Source organism: Cynara cardunculus (assembly GCF_001531365.2).
Source record: "Cynara cardunculus var. scolymus isolate 2C chromosome LG 15, CcrdV1, whole genome shotgun sequence".
NCBI lineage: Eukaryota > Viridiplantae > Streptophyta > Magnoliopsida > Asterales > Asteraceae > Cynara > Cynara cardunculus.
The window spans coordinates 12,989,860-13,001,146 of record NC_037542.1 but is presented as its reverse complement, the minus strand read 5'-3'; the positions used below and the strand labels follow the sequence as shown (position 1 = coordinate 13,001,146).

General features: G+C 34.5%; 2 protein-coding genes across 8 annotated transcripts; both read right to left on the bottom strand.

Moving 5' to 3' along the window:
• Positions 1 to 2,524: 2,524 nt before the first annotated feature.
• Positions 2,525 to 4,159, bottom strand: LOC112528425 (high mobility group B protein 7). The gene is made up of 8 exons (XM_025139450.1): positions 3,986 to 4,159; positions 3,690 to 3,772; positions 3,547 to 3,601; positions 3,360 to 3,461; positions 3,211 to 3,268; positions 3,056 to 3,100; positions 2,871 to 2,963; positions 2,525 to 2,783 (listed from the first exon to the last, which is right to left on the bottom strand). Exons 1-8 carry the CDS (start codon positions 4,108 to 4,110, stop codon positions 2,679 to 2,681), a joined length of 666 nt encoding a protein of 221 aa, XP_024995218.1. The 5' UTR covers positions 4,111 to 4,159; the 3' UTR covers positions 2,525 to 2,678.
• A 609-nt stretch (positions 4,160 to 4,768) lies between these two features.
• LOC112528739 lies at positions 4,769 to 8,713 on the bottom strand. Of its 7 annotated transcripts, none has more exons than XM_025139781.1 (3): positions 7,623 to 8,609; positions 6,699 to 7,125; positions 4,769 to 6,013 (listed from the first exon to the last, which is right to left on the bottom strand). In XM_025139781.1, the coding sequence occupies exons 1-2, from the start codon at positions 8,079 to 8,081 to the stop codon at positions 6,712 to 6,714; spliced, it is 873 nt and encodes a 290-aa protein (XP_024995549.1). In that variant the 5' UTR covers positions 8,082 to 8,609; the 3' UTR covers positions 4,769 to 6,013; positions 6,699 to 6,711. The 7 variants fall into 7 exon arrangements, with proteins under 7 accessions (XP_024995549.1, XP_024995548.1, XP_024995553.1 ...); XM_025139780.1 differs by having other exon boundaries at positions 4,769 to 5,972; XM_025139785.1 differs by lacking the exon at positions 4,769 to 6,013 and adding an exon at positions 8,616 to 8,713 and having other exon boundaries at positions 6,487 to 7,125; positions 7,623 to 8,096.
• Between the last annotated feature and the right edge of the window lie 2,574 nt (positions 8,714 to 11,287).

Genomic DNA, 11,287 nt, shown 5'->3' with positions numbered 1-11,287 from the left:
TCCTGCAGTCAAGTCCAGATATTGTACAAAGGTATATATAGAGAATGTTGCATATCATAAGAATGTCAAAAACAAACCTGCATTATATGTGGGAGATGCTGACGAAGTCTCAGAACTGAAGAAAACACTCGGTTTTTAAATTTAACGCTCCTACAATTTGAAAAAAACTAGCATTCTGAGCAATTTAGTGGTGAATGAAACGCTAGAAAGCTGATCATGATAGATAACTATTCGGTAAACTTGCATCTTGACCTCGAGCTATAAAATATCAAGCTTGTAGACCATATTGAACCTTTTACAAGTTTTTGCTGAAAGGGACTATTGATTGCATGCCAAAAGCTTACCTGCTTAGCAGTTGTGCTCTTAAATGACAAGTTCAACACAAGCAATAGTAAAAGATGGATCTTTTTATGGATTGTAAGATCCCACATCGGTTGGTTTGGGAGGGGATCAAATGTTGCCTTATAAGGGACCGGATACCTCCTCTATCATACATGTTTTAAAACCATGAGTTCAAGTTTGGACAAAGCAGATAGTATCTGGTATGGTTAACCTAGGATGTTACATGGATATCATATGGGATTGAGAATGCTTATGGGCTATATGTGTTCCATGCTAACGAGTAACGAAATTATGTTATGTTATATCATTAATCGGGGTTAAAGATGAGATGAAAATTTTATAAATCCAACAATAACGATCAAACCAAATACATCATTTCCATCAGATTTATGACACAATCAAATGATATGCAGGTTTTTAGCCTGCTTGATATAGATGTGTGTTAATGTGACATTTTTATAACATGGTCATTAAGTATAAATATGACTTGTAATTTTTTTTTGATTGACCTGGATATCCAACCCGCTATGCGAGCCGACTAATCATAGGACGGCCACCTGCTTTGCAGATAGCCCGGAGTCACCGCATTTGAAGTTCCATGGCCACAAGAGAATTTTTATTCGTCTTTGGATATGAACCTGGGACCTCCTGGTACTTTGACCTTTGAAGCCAAGTTCAAACCAATCAGACACCACCCTTGTGGTTCAATATGACTTGTAATTCATGATTATGTGATAAGATTCGAGTTTGAATTTGCACAAACATGTGATGGTTTAAGTACGACAATTGTGATATGGGAGTTACAATCCACTACTACAAATTTAAGTTTATAAAAAGTCAGCAACATGCTAATAGACTGTTTTATAATACTTAAGTTTATAGGACCAAACAATAAAGTATCATAACTAGAATTGTTTGTAATAAGTTTTTATAAGACGTTTGTTAGTGTTTTAACAAAGTCTAAAAAACATTTTTTAAAATAACTAATAGGTGATTTATTTTAAATTTTCCAAAAAACTTGTTAAGACACATACAAAATATAAACTTATTACAACATATTTTTGGATATTACATTTTATCTTTTTGTCCTATAAATTTAAATGTTATAAATTGTTGGCATCTTTTAAACCCAGTTTTATATATACCTGAATTGCCTTTCACATGATGCTCGTTTTCTTCTAGTGGTATTTGGCTTTTAAGTCGGCAACATATACCTGAATTAGCTCTCACATGATACTCTCGAGCAGGACGGAGCCAGCCCCGGGTTTGCAATCTCTTTTGCACAAGCTTGAAAACATACGGTTCCCAAAAAAATGGGAGTCCATTAGAAGGAGCCCAGCTGGTTTATATGGGACGAGAATGCACCGGCTCGTTATCCTTCCACTGTTTGGAGAGAGAGGTTTTCGCAGCTCTGTGAAACCAGCCTTACGCTTTACCCTCTAGTTTAGGAACCATGAAGCCCAGGCCTTCGCCCAAACCACATGATCCAACTCCAAACTTAGAACGGGCAAGCCAGACATTGCAACCACAGAACCCAACCAATCTGAGCTCAATCACAGTCCAGCCATCTTAAAGCCCTCACTCGAGTCACAAGCTCGCGTTACCAAGCCCGGCGACAATCCAATTCCATTTGCCGCTTATAAAGTAATTGACTTTCTGGACTCTTTCCGATGTGGGACTAAAATTGAAGTTTTTTGGTGCCCAAGTTTCTCTGATTTCTCCCAAATCCGCCGTAATTTCTTCCCACAATCGTTTTTGCAAGTGAAGTTGGGATCAAAGCGGTTAGGTGTTTAGATTCTTGAAAACGAAACCAAAAACGATGTCTCATTGAATTTGTTTGAAGGAGGCATGGAGAGTATATGCAGATGAGATGAGCGGTTTGTCTACCCTTTTTTTGTCATCTGTGCGTGTGTGTGTTTAGAATATTTGTGTAATTTCACAAATATTTTTAATTTTTATAAATTATTAAAGGGCCATTTACCAAACATTTAACTGGTAAGCATTTATCAAGAAAATTCAAGTTGCAATAGCCTGGTTGGTTACTGGGAAACCAGGCAAAACCTTGTAAATTTCCTAGTTGGTTCTTGATAGATGATAGATGTGTAGGGAGAGAGAACAAACAAACTTGTTGGTTTTACAGAAAAAGGGTGTAATGAAGAGTCATGTATTAGATTTCTTGTTTAGCCTACACAAATGACAAGATTTTAAAGATGGAAACAAAAAAGGGGGCTGCTTTCTACAAAAACTAATGGGCATAATGGTTCTCTACTTCAACCAGCCATCATGCACCATCAACATAAAAGATAAACAAAATAAACCAATATCAAGAATCTATTCTATTCATCATCAGCCACCACTTCAACCTCATCTGGAGATCCTTCTTCATCAGCCACCACCTCTACTTTATCACCTTCATCATCATCATCATTGGATTCCCTTTCCTGTGAATCAGCCAATACATACCATAATCGGTTATTGGTCATGTGATCATAACACATTGCAGAGATATAAACCCAAAAAGTACTTACAGCTTTTTCATTTTCAGCATCAATTGGAGTCTGCAAAGCATTTAGATAATCTTCTTTAAGCTCAGCTGCCCTTTCAGTGTAAGGCTTCTTTTCCTGATTTTCAAAAATGAACAATCCTTTAGGCAACATAAGATAAAAGACAAATCAAACACAAGAACAAATAAATCCAGAAATTTGCTACTCACTTCCTCTGTCATGGACCTCCATTTCTCACCACCTTCTTTTGCAACCTATATGTGGGAAAGAAAGGGAAACAAGCCATGTTAAGCAGAGATGAACCACACAAGAAGCTACAACTGGTTTAATTTGCAGTCAAATGGGTTTAAGGTACAAAGATTACCACAGAAACTTTCTTGTTATCTGGATTTGCTGCCTTGAATGTTACTCTAAATTCCTCCCTACACCACAACAAGTAATCATTGCCATCAATCACATGTAAGTAGCATGAATAACCATAGTCATGATCTGAATTAAAAAGTATGGCATTACATGAAGAGAAAGAATGCAGTTGGTGGCTTTTTAGGTTTACTTGGGTCTTTCTGTTTCTTCACTTTCTTTGCAGATTGTTCTTTTCCTGTTGATGGCTTCTTCCTACACAAGAATTCATCTGTTACAAACAAAACACAAAGAAAAGCAGAAACCAAGATCATATGATGGAAAAGTATAGATTAATTACTTCTCTGTAGCCTTTTTAACGACTGGATCATTAAGCATTTCAACAACTTGTGCCTCTGTAACAAACAAAGAGATGTAAATACTTTATTTGTAGAAATGTTTTGATAATTTAATGAAATTTATTTCTTAAACATTATCACATACCTAAGTTCATCCTGATTTTGGCATCAAGGCCACAATCGTGCATGCTAATCAAAGCCACAGCTACATCTTTATTACACGCTTCACTGTAGAATAAGATTTCATCAAATCAACATCACTACATCGATTTGGAAAACGTAAAAATTTCTCATCCACTGCGATTACGAAATAAATTAGTTTTCAACTTCAAATTTTGCATAGATTCCACACTCACCAACGAAGATTGCTATCTAGAATCCAATTTTATAACAAGTATTGACGATGAAGTTGAACTTATAGGAGAAGGAAGATTACAATACCATCGGGTGAAAGCGCTGCCATTTTTTGCTCGTTTGAGAGAAGTAGAAGCGGTATCTGCTTCCACCCTCTTTCTGGCTCGAGTTGCGTTGACGGATTTGGAGGTAGCATCACCAGAGCGCCCCATTGATGAATGGTGGAAGGAAATCTGTGTATGTTTGTGGAAAAGGAAGGAGGTCTGCTATGGAGGAAGTTGCGAAGCAGGGTTTAAGAAGAGGGAAAGTTCATGAATTAAGCGCCAAAAATGGCGCCGATATTTCAAGGGTAAAATTTAAACTCAAAATTGAAATTAACTGATAGGGATTGCCAAGGTGGCAGAAACTCCACCGTTAGATTTGCCAATTGCCATTGATTGCATGTTTGCATTTTTATTTCAAGCGGTTGGATGAAAATAGATTATTTTTTATTTTTAGTTAATCAAATAAATAAAATAGATTATTTTTTTGCATTCGATTCCTTGTTTGATGGACTAAAATTTTCTCCGATAAGTAATTGATGGTGTTAAATTTTACCGGTAAGCTCTTACTGGCTAAGCGTTTGGTAAACGGCCCATTAGACTAATGGGTTGGTTACCAAATTTTCTATCAAGTCTTATATCGATAAATTTGTTTGTCCGGATAAAAATGTGTTTTTTTTCTTGAATCAACAATCTGAATGATAGAATTGACCAATCTACCCCTCAACATGGATTAAGCCCTTTTTAATAAATTCTTTTTCAAGCTGAATAATATTTCTAAAACACAAAAACTATTTAAACATTAAAACATAATATCATAATTCATTGATATCAAATTCGAGTTCAAACACAATTCTCAGAATACTTTAATCATTCCAAGTTCAAACACAATTCTTAAAAGTACATTTGAGACCAAATCCTTTACAATTCCATCATACAAAGTAGCAATATATATTGCCATATTGGTCTCTTCGTGAATGACCACAAAAGGCTCAGTTCATAGGCTCTAATACCCGTGCACATACCACCCTCGAATAGTCTAGCACACAAGCCCTGATATGAAAGAATCGTAGTCCTCAAAGACCGAATTAAAGGTCATGAAATCCATAGAAATCGAGACCTCAGGGCATGAAATCCATAGAAACTTGAGTATCATCTAACGTATTCGAGCAAGACTTCAAGCTCTCTTCCACCAAAAGGCTGTCCACTAGAATTAGCATCCATGGACTTCACATAAAATAAACCTCCATAAAAGACTGGAAAGCAGAAGCAAACAACTTGCCAAAGGATTGTAACAACACCCATCTTGCAAATGACCCACAAAGAATACCTTCTAAACACTTGAGATTGATGGCAGGATGCACCATCAACAAGCTTCTTTGATAACTTCCCTTCCATTCTTTCTTGGAATCCACCATAGCCACCCAAGCATCCACAGCAATACCAAAAGACATAAACATGTCCAACAAGAACCATGATAACAGAAAACCATAAATCTCCTTTTCAAACCCTTTCACCCAAGGAGTCAATTGAAAATGGCATAAACTTCAACCTAACGAAAATCTTAAAAGATTGAATACTGGTCCTCAATATCTCCAAAAAACCGCACATCTAACAGCTGAGTCAATGCATCCCTGTCCCATTACCATGCAATCTTTTCAAACCCAAACACGCACCATCCATAGAAATCGATCCCTAAGGTCATGAAATGAAATCCATAAAATAGAAGCCATGAAATCCATAGAAATCGATATCTGAGATCATCGTGGCTTGAAAGTCGCCGGAAGAGAGGTCGTCCGGTACTGGAGCAGCAAGGGTATGAGGCGAGAAGAGAGAGGCGTCATACAGAGGTCGAGGTTGCATGTTTTTTAATTGAGGGGTAGGAGAGGTAATTTTATTGGCTGAACCTGGACAAGTGAGCATTATGAGCCGTGCGAATAAGTTGACATTTTTTTCATAAGCTGCAAGTAAACAACCCACGATGTCTGTCCGAATAAGCCCGTTGAGTCGTTAAGCCCAATAAGTCCATCCCCCTAAAACAACATCAATAGATGATGTTTGTCACCAGCAACAACTACAAAAAAGGAGAAATAAACGAGCAAAGAAAATTCATTGAAGGGTTACATCTTGTAGAATTCATATGCCAATCCAAACATATTGAAATAGAAGGGAAGTAGTCCTGGTTTTGTTTATTCTCACCTAAGTCTTGCCATAATCTTTATTCTGTAATATGGAGTAGACATGAATGGAACTGGTACAATCTTAATATGTCATCCAATCTTGTCCCATCTCCCTATTTGTGTTCCACCTGTTTTGGTGGGATGAAAATTATCGTGTCCTAGTATAATGTCGTGATAAATGTGATAAAGTTTTTATTATGTTCTGTTCCACGTACCATATGCACCCTATATGTACGGTAGTGAACGATAAAAAATGATCTCAAGTCCCAAAAACAGGAAAGTAGTAGCAGTAAACAGCTATAAAAATGCACACATGCACATCTACACATTCACATGAATACATACACAACATAAGCACATGTGGTATGATAAGGAGTTAAAGTTGATGAATTTGAATTGCAAACTGTCTTAGATTCTCCCAAATGTAAGGCCACCTCCATATATATACTTCTCTGTAAAACCTTTGTAAATTCAAAGCATGAAGTTCGCTATATTTAGTTATTCACAAACTGAGATATTTATAGAATCTGCTACAATATCTTATAACTGTTGTTGCACATTAAATATACTAAAACAGACCTGGAAAGCTATCTCAGTCGAGAAGCATTGCTACTGCGTCCCTGAGGCTGCTTTTCTTCTTTGTCAAGGTGACTGGTTTGTCGGAAATAACAGCATCATTTTGTTGATTCTTAACTTCATGGGGAAATATCATATCTTTGATTGAAATGGTCTCTTCTTTCCCTATTGGTTTCTTCAGTAAAGGCCCCAAAAACAAATCGAGCATGTCTTGTGCTGGATCCCCTGTCATCCGGGAATCAGCTAATGCAACTTTGCTTGTATTCTCAATAGAATCATGACGAGAAGCTGTTTCTTCTTTCAAGGGTGAGTTAGTATCTTGGGGGACAACGAGAGAAGTTGTGGTCACAGAGGAAGAATTATATGAAGATTTGCATCGTCCTTCTGATGGCTTCTGTTGATCTATATCACTCTCATTATTTGCAACAAACTGTACAAAAGTTACAGAACAGCAGTCTTGTTACCTACTCGTGTTAGAAATACCATGACATAAATGGAAACTGCTTAGGAGTTGGGGTCGCGTGGACCATTAAAAACCTGTATATATACACATAAGAACCTTCCCACTACATATAAGAGCTTTTTTAGAGAGAATTCAAAAGGGTTCCACATATCCTGACATGGTATTCGAGCTGGGGGTCTAACACTACCTAGGGACTCGACACACTTTTTTCACCTCCATTATTGGGGGCACCGTCTAGCCTCAATTTAGAGAGCATGTTGGACTCTTTCATTGGTCCGACACGGACCATCAAACCTCTATATATATAGGAACTAGGAACTTCATCTCTCTCTTTCTCTCTCTCTCTCTCTCTCTCTCTCTCTCACTATAAGGGCTTTTTAGAGAGAATTCAAAGGGGTTTCACATATCCTAACATTAGGAATATCTAAACCTCGGTGAAAACATGTAATAGAAAAAAGAATTACCTCTTTTGCGATGCTTAATAGATCATCCACGGTCAAATCCTCATCCTCTTCATCATCAGATGGAGCTTGATTTTCATTATTGCCTTCAAACTCGTAACTTTTTTCTTCCTTATTTCTTGAAGGGTCATGTTCTTCATCTTTCCTCCCAGCCCTTCCACGCTTTCTCTTCTCAACGACGACTTCTTGCTTAGGCTTATGACCCTCAATCACATCTTTCTCAACAAACCCTCTTTTCTTTGTTCCACACTTGACTAGAATACTCTTTCTATCACTTGGAAGACCAACCTCCTTTTTGTGCTTCTGGGTAACAGCTTTTGCCTTGGGCTTTCTAGATCTGGTCACAACATTCACGTCCTCCTTTGTTATGACATCGTGTTCATCAGAATCAAGGGGTTTACTCACTTCATCAGCCGCTGATACACCAGCCATCCATGATGGTAATCTTCTCTTTGCTTCCATTTTTTCACTTCTCTTCTGGGGAATTTAAATCATCTTAGAAACCTTCAATCGTATCAACAAACTGAACTTGGCAGAAAAAGTAACAGAATTACAGAAGAAAAACTTAGATAATCTCATTTGTATATTAAAATTGAAACAAAAGATTTATCATATACTGGTAAATATCAGACTCCACACAATTACAATTCCTATATGCAGTAGAAGAAAAAACGTCGTAACTTGAAACACACTATCTGTCAGCAAAATTCCGCCCACTTTCTCCTAAAAGGAAGAACAAATAAGCCATAGATTTAATCAAACATTATATATCGCGAAATAACACGAAAGGGAAAGAAAACGAATTTGAAAATTGGTAATCAAGAGGCCATCGAGACAACAAAAACTCCATAAAACCTCATCAATCTTAATATGGTGTTAAATCTGGAACTGCTAGACAACTCTGAATCCCAAAAAGACGAACATCGGATTCGATTACAGTTCAGCTTAGACGATACAAGTGATTATAAATTGCAATATAGAAATTCAGAACATTACCGCATTCTAGGGCTCAATTCAAGAAATTCTCCGCAACGATGAGTTCACGAATTAGGGGTGTTTGGGATTGTAATTTTTTTTTTTTCCAAACCAAACTAGTGGTGTATCCGTTTACGGCGGGATTCATGAATTTTAACCATTTTGAAATTCATTGATTTTATAAGATAAGATTTAATGATGATATAAGTTATACTTGGTTATTATATATTAATATAATTTGAATAAATAAGAGTTATGGTTTTAATTACAGACTATCGATTAAAATATTGTATGACAGTTTAAAATCCAATATATTTAAAATCCAACATATTTAAATGATTCCATAAATGTGTTTGATTTATACCAAGAGAAAAAAACCAAGAAACTTGAGTTTTAAGATAAACATTAAAAACCAATAAAGAAAACTACAAATTTGACAGATCATAAGTCATGAAAAAACCAAAAAATATGGGTTTAGAATGAAATTTCAACTGCTTACCATTTTTCTTGTCCAGAAACTCAGATTAAAGTTGAACTAATACATGTATATATATATTTCAAAAAACTCAAGAACATATTATATAGTGCAATTTGGACATCCTGATCCCAAAATATATAATATATATATAAATAAATAACTATAAAAGTACAAATCATAAATATTAAAAATATTTTTTCACAGTATATATAATATATAATAATATAATTAAGTAACAAACTATTCAATATTTGACTCATTTCGAATGTATTAACGAGACGATTATAATTGTGTAACTTGTTATAAATAAAAATGTATTTTTTAAATATGTTTTAATTGATATACGATTATGTATGTTAATTTGATAAATGTTTAAAATGAAACATTTAAAAGTAAATGACGTAAAGTAAATTAATTAACTAATTATAGAAGTATAAAATTTAAATTTAAAATTATAATTTTAAAAAAATCGGTTGTGAGAGGGTGAGTGTATGTGAAGTGGTGAGTGTATGTGAGAGAGGAGGGGGTGAAAAGGTGAAAAAATGACATAAGCGTAGTATAAAAGGTATTTTGGTCATTTAGTATTTTAAGACTTTTGATAAATATATTTAATAAGATAATATAGATAAGACAATAAGTTGTTTTTACAAAAAATCCCAAATACCCCCGAATTGTTGCAATGGAGGGGAAATTTTATGAATTTTAAAACCTTCAAAAATATTTACAAACATATATATATATATATATATATATATTTGTGCGATACTTGTCATTCACGCAACCAATACCATATCATCTCATCCATTCAAAATTTAATCTATGATTACGGAGTCCATTTAATACTTTCTTTTTTATTATTTTTTAAATTGTTAAAAAGATAATATCGAAAGTTCTAAATATAACATAATTAATGATTTTTTTTAATTTTTTATAGTAATTATCCAAAATTAAAGGAAATTGCATTAAAAATATTGAGATATCTCGTGACCTTCATTTTATGAGAACATTCATGTCACATGATCTTTGTGTGTGCGAGAGTTATTATGTTGAAATTGTGATAACCTTTAGAATCCTGCATCATGTATATTATTTCATATGATTTTCTTTCATCTAAGATCAGAATTTAGAATATTGATTAACATATATATTTTTACATGTACTTTGTTCACAATGTTAACCTTTAATTAATACAACCTCATCTCACTCATTCAAACTTTAATCTATAGTCAGGGAGTCCATTAAATTTTTTTTTTCATTTTTTAAATTATTAAAGGGTAATATCGAAAATTCTAAATATAACATAATTATTGATTTAAAAAAAATTATAGTAATTATCCAGAATTAATGGAATTGCATTAAAAAATATTGAGATATCCTAGTTGGGACTAATATGGTCCGTGTAAAGAGTTATGTTGAACATATAGATTCAAAAGTGATTAAACAATGAAACAAGATTCACTCCATAAACACAATAATACAATTTGATTCATTACTATAAATACAATAATGCAATTAGATTTATTACTATAAACACAATGAAACAAGATTCATGCAATAAGGGTGCAGGCATTGCTCCTGTTAGGAGAGAAGAGATCCACTTTCAAGGGCTTTCGTCCATCTTTCGCCGTGAAGACACGGGTTGATAAGGCGGCGTTAAGGTTGTCGGACTTTATCCCTGACACCTGCCCCGTGTTGGAAAGTCGGAATGAGAAGTGTTATAAGCTTTGCGGGCCACAGAATCTTCTAAGTCGAGACCCCCTAGCTAGCATTTTGTATAAGATAGGGCGTTCATCAAGCCTTCTTTAAGGCTAATAATTCTCTACTAGAGGGATTGAAAAGATCGAGGGTAATTTCTGAGTGAGAAGAAGAGAATAGATCATCACTGGAAAGAATCGATGAAGGAAGAGACCATCACTGGAAAAAAATTGATGTAGTATTCTAGAAAAAAATCGACGAAGCAATAAACGTGTATTAACTAGGATATCTCAATATTTTTGAATGCAATCTCATTAATTATGGATAATTATTATAAGAAATTAAAAAAATCAATAATTATGTTATATTCATAATTTCTAATATTACTCTTTAACAATTTAAAAAATGAAAAAAACGGAAGTATTAAATAAGACGGTTTGAATTTGGGTTGCATTGGTTATAACAATACGATTGATTGTATTTGAAATATACCCTCTCTCTCTCTATATATATATATATA

Coding starts and splice junctions, on each gene's coding strand:
- LOC112528425 (XM_025139450.1), bottom strand. CDS start 4,110: ATGGGGCGCTCTGGTGATGCTACCTCCAAATCCGTCAACGCAACTCGA. Junction 3,602..3,689: donor CAAAATCAGGATGAACTTAG/GTATGTGATAAT, acceptor TGTTTGTTACAG/AGGCACAAGTTGTTGAAATG. Junction 2,964..3,055: donor GGAGGTCCATGACAGAGGAA/GTGAGTAGCAAA, acceptor TTTGAAAATCAG/GAAAAGAAGCCTTACACTGA.
- LOC112528739 (XM_025139785.1), bottom strand. CDS start 8,081: ATGGAAGCAAAGAGAAGATTACCATCATGGATGGCTGGTGTATCAGCG. Junction 7,126..7,622: donor TATTAAGCATCGCAAAAGAG/GTAATTCTTTTT, acceptor ACTTTTGTACAG/TTTGTTGCAAATAATGAGAG.